We start from the raw sequence: 18524 nt of genomic DNA on the forward strand, positions 1-18524 counted from the left end.
TAGGGTGAATTCAGCCACAGGATCACAACACTTCTTAGTCGCCCAGACTAGTGTACCAGCTCCGGAGGGTAGTGGGAGGGAATTATAGCAGAGCGGAGGTAAGGTGCAGTGGGAAGTGGAGTGTGGTCAGGGTACATCTTATTTTGGAGATTTTAGCAGACGTTTATAGGGAAAGCCATTGGCTGTGTAAAGAGGATGAGGAGATGGAACAGGATGAGCATGGCCTGGAGGGTAGAAGATAGTTTATGTGGAAGGGAGCAGAAAGAAGAGAGCAGTTTGATATAGTAAATGTATTTTTTCAGAGGCCATGGAAGCAGAGAGAGCACAAAGGGATTCCTTATAGGAGGTAAGGAGAACAGGTCACACGCCAGCGGCAGAGATGAAAGGGAGATGGTGGCTTACAGTGATAATCTATGGCTGGTGGCGTGGGTGAGAGAGAGAGAGAGAGAGAGGGAACGTGAAGGGGCAAGCCGATCAGAGGTACATGAAGGGAGAGGCGAGTGCAGATCTGAAGTAAAAGAAGGCTTGCTCAATGGAGTTGGCCTGGGGTAGCGAGAGAGGGGGAGGGAGAGAGGGAGGAGGAGAGAGAGAGCGAGAGAGAGGGTGGAAGAGGAGAAGAGAGGGGAGAGAGGGGGAGAGAGCGAGAGAGAAGAGGGAGGGGGAGGTGGGAAGGAGGAGAAGGAGAGGGAGAGGGGGAGGAGGAGGGGGGAAAGAGAGACTGGGTAGTAGGGAAGCCACACTTGAATTTGTGTTTAGTAATGGGGGCATGGGGAGTGAGTGATCGCGAAAGGGGAAAACAGAGACAGAAAAGTGCAGGAGGGTAAGGTCAGAGAGAGCGGGATCAATGCAAAAGGAAGAAGAGAAGAAGAGATTAGGAAAAGTTGCCCTGCTTCTGCATCGGCTGATTGTAGAGGGCAAACTTTCCCAGAGGATGGATTCGAGCCCCAGACGCTGGGGACAGAATATGTTTGAGAGATTGAAATCAGGTAAGAGGACAACAGGGGTCTCAGTGACTGCCATAACTGAGAGATGTGGAAAGTAAGGAAAGAGCAAATATGCACTGGGGATCCGATTAAGTCCAAGTGCTTCCTCAGTCTTCTTCCAAATAGTAACTTGGCTGGTGTTTTTCTACTGGCATTCTAGAAGATCAATAAGAAAAGGTCCAAATGTTCTCCGAGCAGTCTTCAGTAGTGAGGGCCCCATGGGCTCCGCTGCTTAGCGGCAGCTTTTGTTTGATTCTTTTGGGTAACAGCCGTACCCTGTGGGGGAGTCGGGGCAAATACACAACTTCGATTGTCAGGTTCAAATAATACCTTTATTACAAAAACGTTCAGGGTTATATAAAGGCACTAGGGGAAACTACAACTGGAGAGGGATTTCTTAATAAAACGTTCAGGGTTATATAAAGGCACTAGGGGAAACTACAACCGGAGAGGGATTTCTTAATAAAATGGTCAGGGTAGGATGAATAAAACGATGATCCTTTAGAGCTTCCAATGATCCCTCGTGACTAACAAACAAAGGGCCAAGCCAGGGGTGTTGCTAGGTCTGGAAAAGATCTGGGGCTACGCTAATGTTGGGACTCGGGGCTAGAAAGCCTTGTGGTTGTAACCCCTGAACTTCTTTTCGGTGCTAGAACCAAAAGACCTGGGACTATAGCCCCCCCAGCTATTCCCTAGCAACGCCTCTGGAGCCAACCCAGTTCTTACAAGCCCTCACAACTCCAAGGGCGCCCTACTACTAATAAATATATGCCCAAATGAAGTGGCCAACCAAAGTCTTCAAACAGAACATAAATAGGTCCATGGTTTCTGGGCTACCCTAAGCTAATGAAACAAAAAAAGTCTGGGTTAAAACCTCTTCGAGCTGTGTACCTGAAATTCTCAGAAAAACCTTTTATAATGGGTGATCTGCAAGCACCGGTCGTGGAAATATGGTCCTAGCCCTTAACCAATATCAAAAACTTAAAGAAAATATCCATCAACCATGTGCACCAATCCCCTGAAATATATGCACTGTCTAAACCATCTTAGTACAAAGAATTGACACACCTATTGAATTGTTTTTACAAAAATAGATATCTTATTATTGATATTCTGGAATGCTGCCAAAACGTGTTTTGACCCTTCCACACAGGTCGTCTTCAGGGCTTTGCTATACCATTAATTTTACAGGACACAATTTTAGACACAAGTCAAAAATACATTTTTTGTGTGAAAAACAAAAAACCACATCGAATAAATCGTACATCAGAATATCAAAGATAACAAGAACACATAAAAGGTGTGGCTAGCAGCCAATGGTGTAGGTGGGCTTCTGTTTACGTGCCCGCCGGATCCTTCTAGATACGACTAATAACCGTGCTTCAATCTAGATCTACAGCCCACAGAGGATGGCGCAAGCGAATATCCCAGGAACACCACACTTGAAGGTGGAGCGAGGCGAACTGCAGAGCGAGGAGATTTTACGGAACGAAATGCCAAAACTGCCGGCAATATTTTTATCCAAGATGGCACCTGACTGCGGGGACAGACAAAGGAACTAAGCGGAGAGCCCGAACGTCCGGTGTAGAAGGAGAGGACCAGACTAGACCGATGGCTGCATGCGACAGCCAGTGCCAAGATCGGGAGCAGTGGAGAAGAGCAGCCGAGGTCCGGGAGTATCCAGAAGAGGGACAGAACAAGGAGATGCATGACAGCGGGGCTCCACACAAGGCGGTATGTGAGACAGTAGACGACAAGTGCTGCGCAAGCCACCCCCCCACCCCCCAAGTTGCTCAGATTAACGAGCTGGATATTGGAGCATCTGGCCGGCGTAAAGCAGGCGCACGGCTGAGGGGCTTCCAACACACGCCCTTCATCCCGATAGTGCACCGGGTGGGGGATTGAGGTGCTGGACTTTGATAAATACATGGAGGAGCCCGGGCCGGATGATACAAGCGAGTGGCTAGCCCCTGAAGAGAGGAGGCAGGGACTGCCACACGACAGACCTGCAAAAGGATTGCCAATGGACACGGAGTATGAAACAATAACAGAAACCTGGGCAGCGAGCAAAACTACACAAAATACCAGGGTTAGGTCACACAAGCAGTGCGCTAATGATGTACAGTTAACCTGCCAGAGGCACATGCTATTGTGAGACAGTACACTCGAACCACAGCCGACTGGCGAAACCGACACAAATTAACTGCACCTCCTACCCTGTGGAGCCAGAGCAAGAGTCATAACCAGTGGCGCAAAACAAATAGTGCATTACAGATAAACAAGTATACACTGAGCAAGGCCCAGAAGATTAAACCATGCAGACAAATAGGCAGGACGTGCTGCGCAGGCGGGCTATGCACCATGCACCCAAGAGACAAGAGAGACAAGTAACCTACCCCTGTCCTCGACAGGATAGCTGCGTGAAACAAGTCTGCCCAGTAGATGAGACCGACCACGGGTCCGGTAAATAGTACCAGTATACACAGATGTTGCCCGTTGGGAAATATATAACTACAAACTCTAGCAGGAATAGCAACTGAGCAAGAAGAACCTGTGGACAAGAGAAGAGAACTAAAGGTCTGCCTCACAAAATGTCCACAAACAAGGCTGGCCAGTTAACTCTGGACGGATTCATCAAAACTAAACAGCAGGCACCAGGAGAAAATATGGAAGAAGCGGAGGAGGGTGAGAAAGGCGCCATGGATTTACACAATCCAGTTATGCTAGCAATAGCATACTTAAAAGCCTCATTGGGATCGCAGATTGGAGCAGTGCAACTGGATGTGGAGCTGTTGCGGCAAAATGTGACAAGCCTAATCGAGTGCACCACGACCCTGGAATCGCAAGTGAAAAAGAACTCAGGGGAGCTCAAGACCAAGCATATGGACGTCCATGTAATCCAACAGAAGAACAAGTTACTTACCAAATGCTAACGTTCTTTCGACTGGATGTTCCTCCAACATATTCCACATCTTTGACATGTAGTGTCCACAGCTGTGCACTTCAAAAACTTTTTCGGCAGAGGGCGTCCTGCGTCGATCGTCGGGTCCATGTCCCTAGAAGGCCTCCATTTAGGGCAACGTCACAGGATGTTATAAATAGGACACAGGGCACCCGTAGCCTCAGTTTACGTTTTTTCTCCCAGAAAGTGTGGCACCAGTCTCATGCCTGCTTGACTGCTCGTAGCCTTGCGGAAACGGAAGCTGCAATCGCATACGAAATTCTCTTGAGGGGCAAGCTGGGAGGGCGATGTGGAATACGTTGGAGGAACATCAAGTCGAAAGAACGTTACCAGTTGGTAAGTAACTTGTTCTTCAAATGGATTGTGCCCTCCAATATATTCCACATCTTTGACAGACTCCCAAAGCAGTACCAGAAAAATGGAGGAGGGAAAAGAATATGGAGTACCCAATCAGATTGCGGAATAAAGCACTGCCTTACCAAAGGCCATATCCTGACCATGGATTGTATCCAGGGAGTAATGTTTAACAAAGGTATGGAGTGAAGCCCATCTGGCATCATCACAAATGTTCCTAATAGGAACCCCCTGCTATAGGGCTGTGAAAGTAGCCACGCCCCTAGTGGAATGAGCGCGCAACCCTTCAGGAGGGTCCTTACCGTATCCGTGGGCTATGGTATCCAGAACCCATGCATCTGAAGTAATGGCCCGCCACTCTTCAAGATGCTGAGACAGTCTGCCCCCTAAGCGAACCATGGGACATGGCCTCATGACTGTTTGGAAGCGGCTGCGGCAGTGCCTGAAGGCAAAGAGGCAGCCGTCAGAGTGGCTTTGGCAACACGATTTCCCCGACCACCATGGGTACTCTTCTGCTTGCCCCTTTGACTGGCAGCCCCTTTTGTGCTACCAAAGGAGGAGTAGTAATGAAAACAACCTCTCCTCCACTGCCGTCCCCTAGGACAAAAAGGCGGAGGTTGACGCACTGCGGCGCTCAATGATTTTGCCGCAGCTTTTGAGGTCTGCAACCTCTAAAGGCTCTCGTCGGCCTTGCTGCCGAACAAATGTGCGCCATCAAGGGCATGTTCAGAAAACGGGACTGCACATCCGGAGCAAACCCTGACTTCCGCAACTACGCAAATCTGCGTATAATGATGCTCGCATCCATGGATCGGCTAACACTGTTGGTCGTATGAAAACCCGACTGAAGGGATTCGCACATGGCATCCTTTCCGTCTTGCACGAGAGCAAGGAACCCATCCCTTTCTTCCCCCTCGGGAATATGCTCAGCCGCAAAAGAAACACAATTCCACAGAGTGTGTGAAAACCTTGCCAAGGCGCACGTGGAGTTGGCCGATTTCAAGGCCATGCTCCCAGCAGAAAATACTTTCCGGGCCCAACCGTCGAAGCGCTTGTCGTCCCTAACCGGAGGGATCGTAGGGTACGCCGCCTGCCTCGAGGTAGCCGTAGCCGCCTGAACCACCAAACTCTCAGGAGTGGGCTGAGTAGATAAATAGCTGGGGTCGCTAACGGAAGGGGGATATTTCTTGGTCAAAGACTATTAACAGCTGGAAGACATTCCGGGGACTGCCAAGCAGCTGCCACCCTTTTCTGCCAGGTAAGATGAAATGGGAAAACAAGGTCAGAGGACGGACCTTGATCTAAAATGTCCATTAGATCATCCTGCACAAAGACTTCAGGAGTCCTGGACCAGCCCAGATACTCCGAGACCTTTGCCATGAGCCTCCTGTACGAAGACTCTGCGTGAACTCCAGGCTCAGGCCTAACGAATTCTACTTCCTGAGAAGTGTCCAACCCACTGGCATCATGGAGGGTCTGCCTCAACTCCTCCAACGGACTATCTCCAGAAAAATGTGGAGCTTCATCAGGTTCACCAGGGTTCTCAAACTCAGACCTTTCCTACTCTTCATAAATGTCAGCCAGAAGGAGATGAAACCCAGGTCTGGGGACAGAAGAGGGCCTGGAGTCCAGAACTGGCCTCACAGACTTCACCGTAGCCTTCCTTAGAGGATCCACAATATCCAGGTACTCCTAAGGCAAATTTAGAGAAGAAATCCCTGAAGGCACTAATAGCGCCGAAGGCTTCGATGTCGCGAGCGTCAACAACCTCAACGTCGTAGTCGCTGAGGGCTTCGGCGTCGACACAGGTGCCAATGGCGCCGTGGGCTGGTATGATGGTAAAGCGTTGACGTCCGAGTCGGACTGACCCAGCGCCGACCGAGTCAAGGCCTGCATCAAGCCCTCCGTCGGTAACTGCAGTCACGTCTCTTGCGGCTTTTCGATGCCTTGTCCGTACGGGACCTCGAAGGCTCCAGATATGAGTCGCGATTGTGAACCCGAGCCCAAAGGCTTTGTCAGAAGGCGCGACCGAACCCATGCCCTGCGATTGAAAAATCGCTAACATGGATTGTTTAAATGCCGCCCATTGCTCCGGAGTCGGGGACTTCATAGGGCACGTAACCTTCCTCGAGGCACCATCCGCCGAGGAGGACGGGGAAGGCGACCGGTGACGGGGCTTCCTAGAGTGCCGGGACGAGGAAGATGAGTGGCAGGAACCACTCCGGGACCGAGATCCCCGGGACTCCTTCCGACGCGGAGAGTCGCCCCTCGAGTCGTCGGTGGAAACCCCCTTGGACTTGGATTTGGAAGTACAGGACTTAACGGGCTTAGAGCCTCTACCTACCTGGAGCTTCCCCTTCCGCTCCTGCAAGGCCTTGGAAGTCAGCGTCTGGCATTTCGAGCAGTCGTCGGTGTCGTGCGACTCGCCCAGGCACCACAAACAAATGTGGTGGGGGGCGGTGAGCGTCATTTTCGACTTGCAGTCCCAGCAGGTCTTGAAGCCAGACCGCGGAGTCGGAGGGGTCGAAGAGAAAGACATCGTAATGATGAACACACGAGGTGCGCCGAGTCTCACAAAGTTAACACGTTCGCGTAAAAAATTGAACTGAGGCTACAGGCGCTGTGCGTCCTATTTATAACATTCTGTGACATCGCCCTTTTAGAGGCCTTCGCGGGACATGGACCTGATGCCATCGACGCAGGACGCCCGCTGCCGAAAAAGTTTCCCAAGTGCACAGCTGTGGACATTACATGTCAAAGATGTGGAATACGTTGGAGGACACAATCCATTCGAAAGTCAGCCTTCTGGAGAACAGAGTGGAGGAAGCCGAAGGACGTGCAAGGAGAAATAATATCTGGATAGTTGGGTTGCCAGAAGGAGAAGAAGGAATGGACCCGATGATGTACATAGAAAATATGTTACTCCAGGAAATTGGGCCTGGAAACCTCACACAGGGCTTTACAATCGAGAGAGCACATAGGGCGTTAACTAGGCGCCCCCCCCGGGAGCGACCCCACGTCAGATTATAGCCAAAGTCCTGAACTACAAGGACAGAGAGAAGATACTGGACTATTCCAGGCAAGGGGAACAAATAAGAAGGGCCTCAGCAGACCTGGTGGTCTACCCAGGGTATACGCTCCAGGTACAAAAGAACAGAGCTCAGTTTGGCACAGCTAAAAGTAGGCTTTGAGCAGCAGGACTGAAGTACATGCTGATCTACTCAGCGAGGCTCAAAATCATACACAAAATTAAGTCCTGGTTCTTTGACCTACCAGAAGAAGCACACGCATGGATGGATAGGGAGAAGATAAGACATAGTGGAAATGATGAAGCGGCGAACAAGAGAAACACAAAGCCCAACCTGAGGCTGGGAATAGTTGGGAGGATCGGAGTTGCACTAATCATATAGGAGATCGCTCTAATAACACGGAGATGACGCAAATGTACGATGTCCACAAGGCCTACAGATAGAACTGGCATCTCACTGAGGATTAGTTCAGGATTGCTTGGATATGTGCTTAAATATATATGGCGGGTTCATTAATACTTGAGGTTGTAAAACATGAAGTACGAAACTGTGCCTAGGGCTGGGACTGCCACACCCTTCACAGTTTATTTCGTAGGGGCAATTATTTGTTTGCCCATACGCTGTGCACTAGCCCTGGACAGGAATGCTTGGGGCAGATGCGAGCAGTGGATAGGCCTGATAAGGGCAGCAATGCTGGGCTGTTTTTGGTTCGGGGAGTTTGGGAATTTCCAGAGGGAAGTGGGGGGTTTCCTGCATGCATAAATAGAGCACAGCTTAACATTCAGAACGGAGCTAGTAGCGAGGTGGAATGGGAAGCTGGGTGGGAACCCCAGGGTGGCGGAGGACTTACACAAAGTCAGATGTAAATGGAGGGTATTGTAAACATGCTCACCTGGAATGTGAGGGGCCTGATCGCCTATGTAAAGAGGAATAGAGTATATCCTTACCTCAAGAAATGCCAAGTGGATATCGCGATGCTACAGGATACACAACTCGCAGTTAAAAAACAGGCAGTATTAGCAGGCAGATGTCAGGGGCAATTATTCAGTTCCATGTACTTGGAGTATGCTAGAGGAGTACTGATATAGATAGTGCCCACAGTACGCTTCAAGGTCACTCACATAAACTCAGATAATGAGGGTAGAATGGTGTTCATCTAAGGCATCATGGAACAAGTGGATACACGTCTGATCAACACGTATGCCACCAACTATAAGGCTGCCAATTTGTTCCAGACACTATATACCTGACTGGCTCCATATCGTGACAGTAATATGATATGGGGTGGAGATTTTTATTGTACTCTGAACTCTATCCTAGATAGATCAGATAGTAAATACACTAAATTACCACCTTCTGCGAGAACATTACAGACATCCAAAACTATTCACACTTCTCAGCGCCACATAAAGTATATGCGAGGATCGATTATGTTTTTGTAGGGCGGGAAATAATACATCAAATCAAGCAGGCTGAATATAAAGGGAGCGTCTTATCAGATCATGCCCTGCTAGGTTTACAATGGCAATATGTGCCCACCAGGGCCCTGATACCTGATACCAACATGGAGGCTCAGAGGGGAATCACTGAAGGATTCCTTATTCAGAGAAAGCCTCAAAGTCAGTATTAGTGAATATGTATTGCACAATCTGGGCAGAGTATCCAAGGCCAGAATCTTCTGGGAAGCCCTGAAAGTGGTAGTCAGAGGAGCAGCTATAGCAGGATACAGCAGTATCCAGGCAACCATAAATAAGGAGTTGTCATCTGCGGAGGAACAATTGAGAAGACTATAACAAACTCAAGAGCGGTATCCAAGCAATAAGGTAAAGATGGGGGAATTAAAACAGAAATGCATGCACTGCTGGGATAGGCTGGGTAAACATACCTTTGCTAGGTACACAGAAAGACAGCATATAGAGGGTGATAAGCCTGGACGATTGCTGGCATGGTTATACAGGAATGAAGCACAATGAAGCCCCATACACTCAATAAACACAGAACAAGGAGGAGTGGTCCACACTCAGAACGGGGTGAATGATGTGTTTTGCGAATTCTATCAACACTTGTATTAAGGGGGACCCCAAACATCAGGCACTCGGTTAGAGGAAGTCTTATACGATATAGAGCTCCTGGTGCTGAGCCAGGAGGAGAATGACAGTCTAGAGGCACGTATCATATTTCTACATAGTGTAATGTTATAACAAACCTGTTTTTTGGTAAGATATATTTTGATATTTGAAGAGTACGGCTTAAGGGTGTGGTGGGTGCAGGTACCCCATATGTGTGCGCATGTGACTGGTGCTGGGTACCATGTTGGTATACATTAGGATCAATAATGTATTGCAAATATTGTTTTTGTTTTTTTTTCACTTTCTCCTTTTGTTTCCCTTTGCTGCAAATCTTGCTGGGACTAAACAATATATTTGTGCAAAATGATTTTTGATAGATAGGACTGTCTGATTGCATTATATATTCCATGGAGTAATGGATGTGTTCTTGTTATCTTTGATATACTAATGTATGATTTATTCAATCTGTTTTTGTTTTTCACACAAAAAAATTATTTTTGACTTGTGTCTAAAATGGTGTCTTGTAAAATGAACGATATAGCAAAGCCCTGAAGACGATCTGTGTGGAAGGGTCGAAACACGTGTTGGAAGCATACCAGAACAATATCAATAATAAGATATCTATTTTTGTAAAAACAATTCAATATTTGTGTCAATTCTTTGTACTAAGATGGTTTAGATAGTGCATATATTTCAGGGGACTGGTGCACTTGGTTGATGGATATTTTCTTTAAGTTTTTGATATTGGTTAAGGGTTAGGACCATATTTCCACGACCGGTGCTTGCAGATCACCCATTATAAAAGGTTTTTGGAGAATTTCAGGTACACAGATCGAAGAGGTTTTAACCCAGACTTTTTTGTTTCATTAGCTTAGGGTAGCCCAGAAACCATGGACCTATTAAGGTTCTGTTTGAAGACTTTGGTTGGCCACTTCATCTCGGCATATATTTATTAGTAGTAGGGTGCCCTTGGAGTTGTGAGGGCTTGTAAGAACAGGGTTGGCTCCAGAGGCGTTGCTAGGGGATAGCTGGGGGGGGGGGGGCTATAGTCCTAGATCTTTTGGTTGTAGCACCGAAAAGAAGTTCAGGGGTTACAACCACAAGGCTTCTAGCCCCGAGTCCCAACATTAGCATAGCCCCGGATCTTTTCCAGACCTAGCAACACCCCTAGCTTGGCCCTTTGTTTGTCACGAGCGATCATTGGAAGCTCTAAGGGGGTCATCATTTTATTCATCCTACCCTGACCGTTTTATTAAGAAATCCCTCTCCGGTTGTAGTTTCCCCTAGTGCCTTTATATAACCCTGAACGTTTTTGTAATAAAAGTACTATTTGAACCTGACAATCAAAGTACAACGTGTACGTTGTGTATTTGCCCCGACTTCGCACCAGGGTACGGCTGTTACCCAATAGAATCAAACAAAAGCTGCCACTAAGTGCATATATTTGAGTGGATTGGAACACTTGGTTGATGGATATTTTCATTACCCTAAGCTAAAATCATAGTTCCAAGAAATAGTCAAAACAGTTCACAGTCCTTCAATTCAAAGTCTGTTCCTAGTCTACTCCAACAAAAGACTTGTTCCTTGGCTTTCCAGTCCCACGGGGAGTTGAGAGGGGCTGTTGTGCACTTCTGGTCAGCTGTCCAGCTCCAGGCCTTTCAGGGCTCATCAGCTCTCCAGGCTTGTCCAGTCTTCCACCTCAAGGCAGCAGTGCTTCTGGGAGTCCATCATCCAACAGCCTTCCTTTGCATCCAAGGAGCATCAGTAGGTATGTCTCCTTCTGGGCACAAGACAGTGAAGGAAATTGTCCTGCTCCATTTATACCCATGAGACACTGGTGCAAAGGGATTCAACTGGGTCCATCCTAGGCTCCTTGGTCTACCTCGCTGGTAGTAGGCAGACTCTGTGATAATCTCTTCCTCCCACCAGGTCCCTACGGATTTGTTTTTTGAATTGCCCAATGGGTGTTACATCTCCTTCCCTCTAACATGCAAGTGAGTGGCTTATAACGTGTATGTGGCATGTGGCGCCACCTTGAAAACCCTTGTTGCTTTCAGCAGCTCTGCGGCATTCCGCATTACTTTGTATGTACCAGCTTGCTATAATTCATGGTATCTCTGCTGGCGGGTGTAGTATCTCTCACAGTATGGATACTGGAGTGCAATTTCGTTGAGACCCCCCACGGGTTTTATTTGTATGTGCTGGTCCACTCCTTTAAGGCGAATTCTGGTAATGGAGTCCCCAGATGTGAGGCAGTGCGTGGGGTTGATATTGCAGTCATGATACCATGTCTCTCTGTGACTCTTTGTGGAGAATGTGATCCTACACTCTACATGTAAGGTCATCACACACTTCTCCACTGCAAGGGGGCTGCTGAGCAATGTAGTCCACTGGACTGCCGACCAGCAAACATCATGGCGTGGCCTCCAGGAACAAACAGAGCACGTTATCTAAAAGGAGGTACGGTGTCCCTGGATACCACCTCCAATCTTCCTATGGCATCACCTCCATCCCTAGTGGCTCACTACTAACACAGGTTAAGATGGGAAGTTCAGGCATCTCACCACAAACCCCATAGTGCCCCTGCATCAGGGGTCTACACCTTTGGCTCTCCTGATGTTTTGACTACAACTCCCATCATCTCTAGCCAATTTAGACAATGGGGAGTCATTCTGGGAATGGCAGTACAAAGCATTTGGAGAGCCACTGGTTGCAGAACCCTGCCCAACATGGAACCCCTTCACAAACCCACTACTAAGGCCTATGAGAATGGGTGAGATACAGATTTCACTGCATGCCATTGCCACTCTGCGTCATGGATGCCTCTCCAAGACTGCCAGTTCATGTTCATTCTAACCTTCATAGCCCATACTTCTAAGAATTAAATACGAGCGTGGGCAGGTTGGTAGACGAATACGACAAAAAAACGTTTAAATATGACATTCATTACATCACAATTGCATTTGTTTGAATGATGGACATGGGCAATTCGCCATAGCCCCCAGAGTCTGCATTGCTACTCTGCAGGGGCCTGACTTGTATAGGGAAAGTACCAGAGACTGGGATCACTAGCAACCAACAGAGACCAACAACTATGGTAGCCAGCCTAACTAAAAGGTCTACACTACAACCCCAAGAAACTCAAAAGTAATGATGGGACTTTGAGGAGTCCTTCCAACCTCAACTGCCTCGGTCAGACACAGTTTTCTCCACAGTGTCAATTAACTGGACAGCTGCACCGTACCGCAGCTCTGGCAGAACCTCACTTCAGCACATCAGCATCACAAGCGGCTCTGCCGCTGTCATTCTTGCTTGAAGAAGATCTACTCCACCACCAGGTCCTCCTGGTGGACAACAGGTGCAGAGGAACTGCCACTATTGACCTATTATTTAGTCGGCACTGGAGTGGTGACTGCCAGCAGATGGACATTCCAGAGGTTTTGAACATTCAAACAATATGAGGAAAAGCACCTGTGTGATCTCAAAAGTCCCATCTATTACAATGGCCAAATCTTTAACAATATCTACCACCAGTAACCCACTCAGCAAATTCAAAGCCTAGCCAGCACGATTTGCTATGAGAGACTGAACCTCGATTTAGTCAGTACAAGCTCAAAAGTAGCACTGTGGCATGATACATCAAACGTGGTACCTGAACGGCCCAGATAATTTAAAAGTTACATCTGACGCTAGCAAGTAGGTTCATGAAAGAAGACTGCTATTAGAGATTTTCTGGACCCAAATGACTTACCTGTAAACTGCATCAACACCCTACTTATCTTCTAAGAGATGTAAACTCTATCTTCATAATACCACTGTGTTGATGTCCATGTATATTCAAAGTAATACTGCGTTACCCTTTAGGGTGGTCTACTGCTACTAAGAACTGTTCTTGAACACTCGAGCACAGGTGGAAAAAAAACTATTAATGACCTGTATTCCATATTTTGAATTTGCCTGCTTGGCAACTCACCCTCCAGAACGTGTTGGTGCTGTTCCTTCTCCAATAATTCAGGGCTGAGCTTGGCTTGCTTGGCAGAGAGAATATAGAGGTAGGCGGTGTCTCCATCCCTGCGGATGCCGTGGTAATGCAGGGTCTCTTGATCTCGTGGGAGTCTCTGTCCTATCACCCACTGCTGCACTCTCTGGTCAAACTTATAGTCCCTAGACACCTAAACCGACAAATGATGGGGATGCGGTGGAAAAAAGGGAGGGCAGGGGTGGGAAATAGAGAAGAGAACATGTCAGACATCAACAACATGTGTGCACAAAGGACAGAACTGCACAAACATAGCTCATGCCCACACCTGAATCACGCACATGGTCTCATACCTTCATGCTTTTCAACAAGATGGGTGAACTTTTATTGTAGGCAACTCCTACTCCATGTCAACATTGATCCCCACGCCAACAAAGAACCAAACCACATCAGTAATCCCCTATGCTAGCAATGCCACCAAATACAATACCACCCCTATGATGCCAACAAAGTCCCATCTAACACTGACCCCATCCCACCAATGCAATCCCCCATCCCCACGCCAAAGTTGACCCTCTTCCAACATGACCCCTATGTCAAAACTGACATTTCCCTTAAAGGCAACGGCCACCCCATATCAATATGGACCTCACAATAACAAGGGCTCACTTTGCCAACAATGACCCACCATCTGCCATCGCTGATAACCTTTCAACACCAACTCTGTAGGCAAGCCATCGCCCATACGCTGACCATGATTCATTACATTCTCACCAGAACATAGGCTCGCCCCGTGGTATGGGCGTGGATTTGGGGCCATATACAAGATTAAATAAAAATTGGGAACTCACGCTAAAGACAACGCAGTTTGTTGTCATTATTCATTTGAGTTCATCTCGCACACTTGTATGCACAGGGGTCACAAGAAGAAAAGTAAAAATGTGTCTGAGTATCAACATTTTGTTAATAATACAAAAATAAGTAACTGGTACATATTTATCAACAATACATACAATCTAAAACCAATGTTTTATGAAATTGAGAATGTTTTGAAATAACACAAATGCTTGTAAAATTCAAAGAAAAAAAGCAGAGAAAATAGAAACACAAAAACCAATTCAAACAATCATTTGTACTCCTATATAGTAGACTTGATACTACTCTGAAGTAAATCCAGGATATCTATTAGTATGCTCCTGGGGTGTTTTGTTTTTCTGTGTTTTAATGGCACGATGAATAAATGATCATGTCATTTGTCTGCCTACGTGGGTGTGACAAATCTAGACAATTATTTTCTGGTCCTCTGGGCGTGGGATACTTGATTCTTTATCCCGAACCGGAAGATCTGCTGGAGAAGTGCTCCTAAGCGTGACAAATCGCAAAGATTTTGATCCACGTGTGATCAGGGTTCATATCGCCGTGCAGCGAGCTGGAAAATGCTTCCGCATGTTGTGCAAGTGGCTGTGTATACCATCAGATACACCATTTGTTGAGGAGTTTGTCCATCCGCTCTATAGGAACTTCCGTGTCTGGAGATAATGTCACACATTCTGCATACCCCTGTCTGAAGTACAGAGGGTCATTAGGTTTGTCCGTCCTGAGGAAGGCTCGACATGAATGCCACAATTACCGACATGCCGAAACATGTACTTGTGCTCGTTAATATATACACGAGTACTATCTAAAATTGTCTAGATTTGTCACATCCACGTAGGCAGACAAATGACATGATAATTTATTGATCATGCCATTAAAACACAGAAAAACAAAAACAACACTCCAGGAGCATACTAATAGACATCCTGGATTTACTTCAGAGTAGTATAAAGGAGTACAAATGATTGTTTGAATTGGTTTTTGTGTTTTTCTGAGTTCTATTTTCTCTGCTTTTTTCTTTGAATTTTTCAAACATGTGTGTTATTTCAAAACATTCTCACTTTCACAAAAAATGTGTTTAGATGTTATGTATTGTTAATAAATATGTACCAGTTACTTATTTTTGTATTATTAACAAAATGTTGATACTCAGACACATTTTTACTTTTCTTCTTGTGACCCCTGTGCATACAAGTGTGCAAGATGAACTCAAATGAATAATGACAACAAACTGCGTTGTCTTTTGCGTGGGTTCCCAATTTTTGTTCAATACATGATTCACTACATGCCAGCTTTGCCCTGTTCCAACAGTGACCACCTATGCCAGCAATGACCCCAGACTTGAAATGACCAACCGCACGTGCACAGAGCTACAGCCCCCATTCCAATGCTGTACCTCCCACCCCTAATGACCCACTCAGCGCCAACGTTGACCCATTCCATGCCAACAGTGCCAATCCCCATGTCATCACTGACCCATATCCACACTAACATTAACCCTACCCCAAGCCAAAACAGACACCCTCATTTAAAAAAAAAGGCTCCCATTCGGACGCTCATCTTCTCCAGATAAATGGTAAGGTCCACATCCCACATGACAATATCTTCGCTCATACTGTTAACATGTTACTCTAGATTTGTTTTTTGTATTGAAAGAACACCACGAATGTTGAGTGTAGGCGCTTATCCATGCATGGCTCTGTTCTCATTGGACACATTTTTTCCCATTCTCTGCCCACGTTCTTACCAGGTTCTTGAGTGAAGACACCGTCATATCTGCATGGACCTTCAGCGTGATGAGTGCCGTCAGCGTACCGGCATCTTCAACACTGACCCGCAGACTACAAGAGAGAAAGGGGAGGGAGGGCAACACGTATCAAAAAGCCACATCATTAGACAAGAGCAGTCTCTCAACTATGTGGTCAAGCCCCAGCTCGACATTCTGGCTACGCATCGAGATGAGGACACGAATGTGAAACAACCTGAACACAAGGGGTGCCATTACTCCTGAGTGCAACTCCAGGTGAGGCGTCTGCTCAAAGCAGACGTTTGAAACAATACACCACAGAACACCAGAAGAGCGTTAGATACAAATCAGAACTCAATGCCAGACCGGACTCAAGGTTGACCATGAAAAAGGTCAAGCCCAGGGACTGGGAACAGAACACACAACCTGGCTCCAGAAGCGTGAAAGGAACAAATACTTGAGAAATAGAAAGCGTGCCTCCAGACGTGTGACGCATACATAAGTCGATTTGGATACCAGAAACGCAGTGCAAAGCTTTTCATATACATGATCAGCTCCTCTTTCCTCACGTCTAGCGTGTGCACACACTGTCACGCTCGCTCATTTAGTGAGCTTGGGGGAAGGAGAGAGGGAGAGGGAGAGAGAGAGACTGGTACTGCAAGCATACCTGGACATGCGCACATAGAGTAACGTCCTTGGGCTCTTGCCTTGCCTTCCTCCGACAGTAAACAAAACGCAGTGCGATCATTAGGCAGCAAAGTGGAATAAATAAGGTGGCAACCTGAGGCAGACAGCTTTTATACACACACGCGCCGAGTGTCTTATTGAAACACCCACCTCGAGGCCGAAAGCACTCGCTTACACACAACTTGACAAAGACTAGGCTCACACAGTACGGGTGTTGGATATCAGCCTTACACTGCTGTGGTCAGAAGCCAGCCAGGCCAGTCTTACCCAAAGCAAATCACAATGTTAGTTGCAAGAATGGGCAGGCCTTATTAAGAGAAACGCGGATGCTTAGTCTTGCACTTACTTGATGTCCGGTTTAGGGTAGGCCTCTTGCTTCAGCTGCACCGTCACCTGTGCACACAGCTCTGCCAGATGTCCTGCACACTCGATCGAAGTCTCCTTGTCCCCCAACTCGATGGCCTTTGCCAGCCTCAGGGCGAGCTCTTCAGCTATGGGTGAAAGTAGGATCAGAATCAGCTAAGGCAAAGTGCAAGAAGCAGCGCCGGGCTGAGCCTGTACTAATCAATGCTTGCTCTACTGCCACACATGCCTGTACAGTTTGGCTAGTGTGCCTGCCACTCAACCATGCTACAATAGCCACATCACGCCTGTATGAGGCTACGCTTAAACCTCCATTTGCATAGCTACTAAATAATGCTGCACGCCTATACTACTCCTCAAAATATGGCCACACGTGCCTTCACCAGTCCTCAACTGTGTCTGCCAAATCCCCACACCACTGCACACTGTCTTGTGCCTGCCACATGCCTGTGCTAAGCCTTGGTGTGCTGCCATCCTGCACAGGCCTGTACTAAGCTTCACTGTGACTATCAAACGTCGCTTATTCAGAGTTTTGTGTGTGACCACAGTTGAATTTAAAATCCATTGTGTGCTGCCACAAGAACGGCGTCGGACTCTGAGGTGCCAACCATTACATTTACCAGGTGGCTGAACATTATGTTGGAACCTTTTGAGTATGGTAATGTCACTTACCATGACATCACAGGTACTTCCCAACGCATTTCACAGGCCCGTTACACGCCTATAATCAGGGCTGGACTGCCCCACTGGGACGTTCCCGGTAGGCCTCGGGGCATTGGGGCCTCTTTGGCACAGCGGAAGGATACAGAGGGATGTTTGAGTGACTTTCAGAGTGGGTTCAGGAGGAATCGGTCGGTGGCTGATCCATTAGTGAGATTAGTAACTGTGGTGGAGGAGGCATTATGTGATGGAGAGTTGGTGGGAGCGTTCTTTTTGGATTTGGAGAAGGCGTATGATATGGTGTGGAAGGGAGGGTTGTTAGTGAGACTGTTGGAGATGGGTGTGAAGGGAAGAATGTTTCAGTGGCTCAAGGCATTCTTGGCAGATAGGACATTTCAGGTGAGAGTGAGGGGGGTGCTGTCTGAAGTTTGGAAGATGGAGAATGGGACGCCGCAGGGGAGTGTGATTAGTGCGATGCTGTTTAATGCAATGGTGGATGGGTTGATTCGAGCTTTGGCGGGATTTGGGTGTCAGGTGGATTTCTTCGCGGATGATGGTGTGGTCTGGGTAAGAGGGCAGTGTTTGTTGTTGGTACAGAGACGGTTGCAAGCTGCGATAGTACGCATGGAGGAGTGGTGTGGGAAATGGGGTTTCTCGGTGTCTGTGGATAAGAGTGTGAGTATGGTGTTCTCAAGGAAAAGAGTGCAGCAGGAGTTGAATTTGGTTTTGAAAGGTGTGAGGGTGAAGAGCGTGGAAGAGTTTCGGTACTTGGGGGTGATTCTGGATAGAAAGTTGAATTGGAATGTGCAAGTGGA

The 18524-nt window shown here is 47.3% G+C and overlaps 1 protein-coding gene across 1 annotated transcript in view; it reads right to left on the bottom strand.

Annotated features, from left to right (window-relative positions):
• Positions 1-18524, bottom strand: part of RBCK1 (RANBP2-type and C3HC4-type zinc finger containing 1) — a 629308-nt gene that overhangs the window by 468024 nt on the left and 142760 nt on the right. The window contains exons 3-5 of the mRNA XM_069650952.1: positions 17033-17177; positions 16000-16093; positions 13371-13569 (exon numbers count right to left, since the gene is read on the bottom strand). Of these exons, the coding sequence (XP_069507053.1) occupies positions 13371-13569; positions 16000-16093; positions 17033-17177 (438 nt within the window). The remainder of the gene's footprint in view (positions 1-13370; positions 13570-15999; positions 16094-17032; positions 17178-18524) is intronic.

The sequence above is a fragment of the Ambystoma mexicanum genome, chromosome 3p (genome assembly GCF_040938575.1).
Source record: "Ambystoma mexicanum isolate Mex_15411 chromosome 3p, UKY_AmexF1_1, whole genome shotgun sequence".
NCBI classification, from domain to species: Eukaryota; Metazoa; Chordata; class Amphibia; order Caudata; family Ambystomatidae; genus Ambystoma; species Ambystoma mexicanum.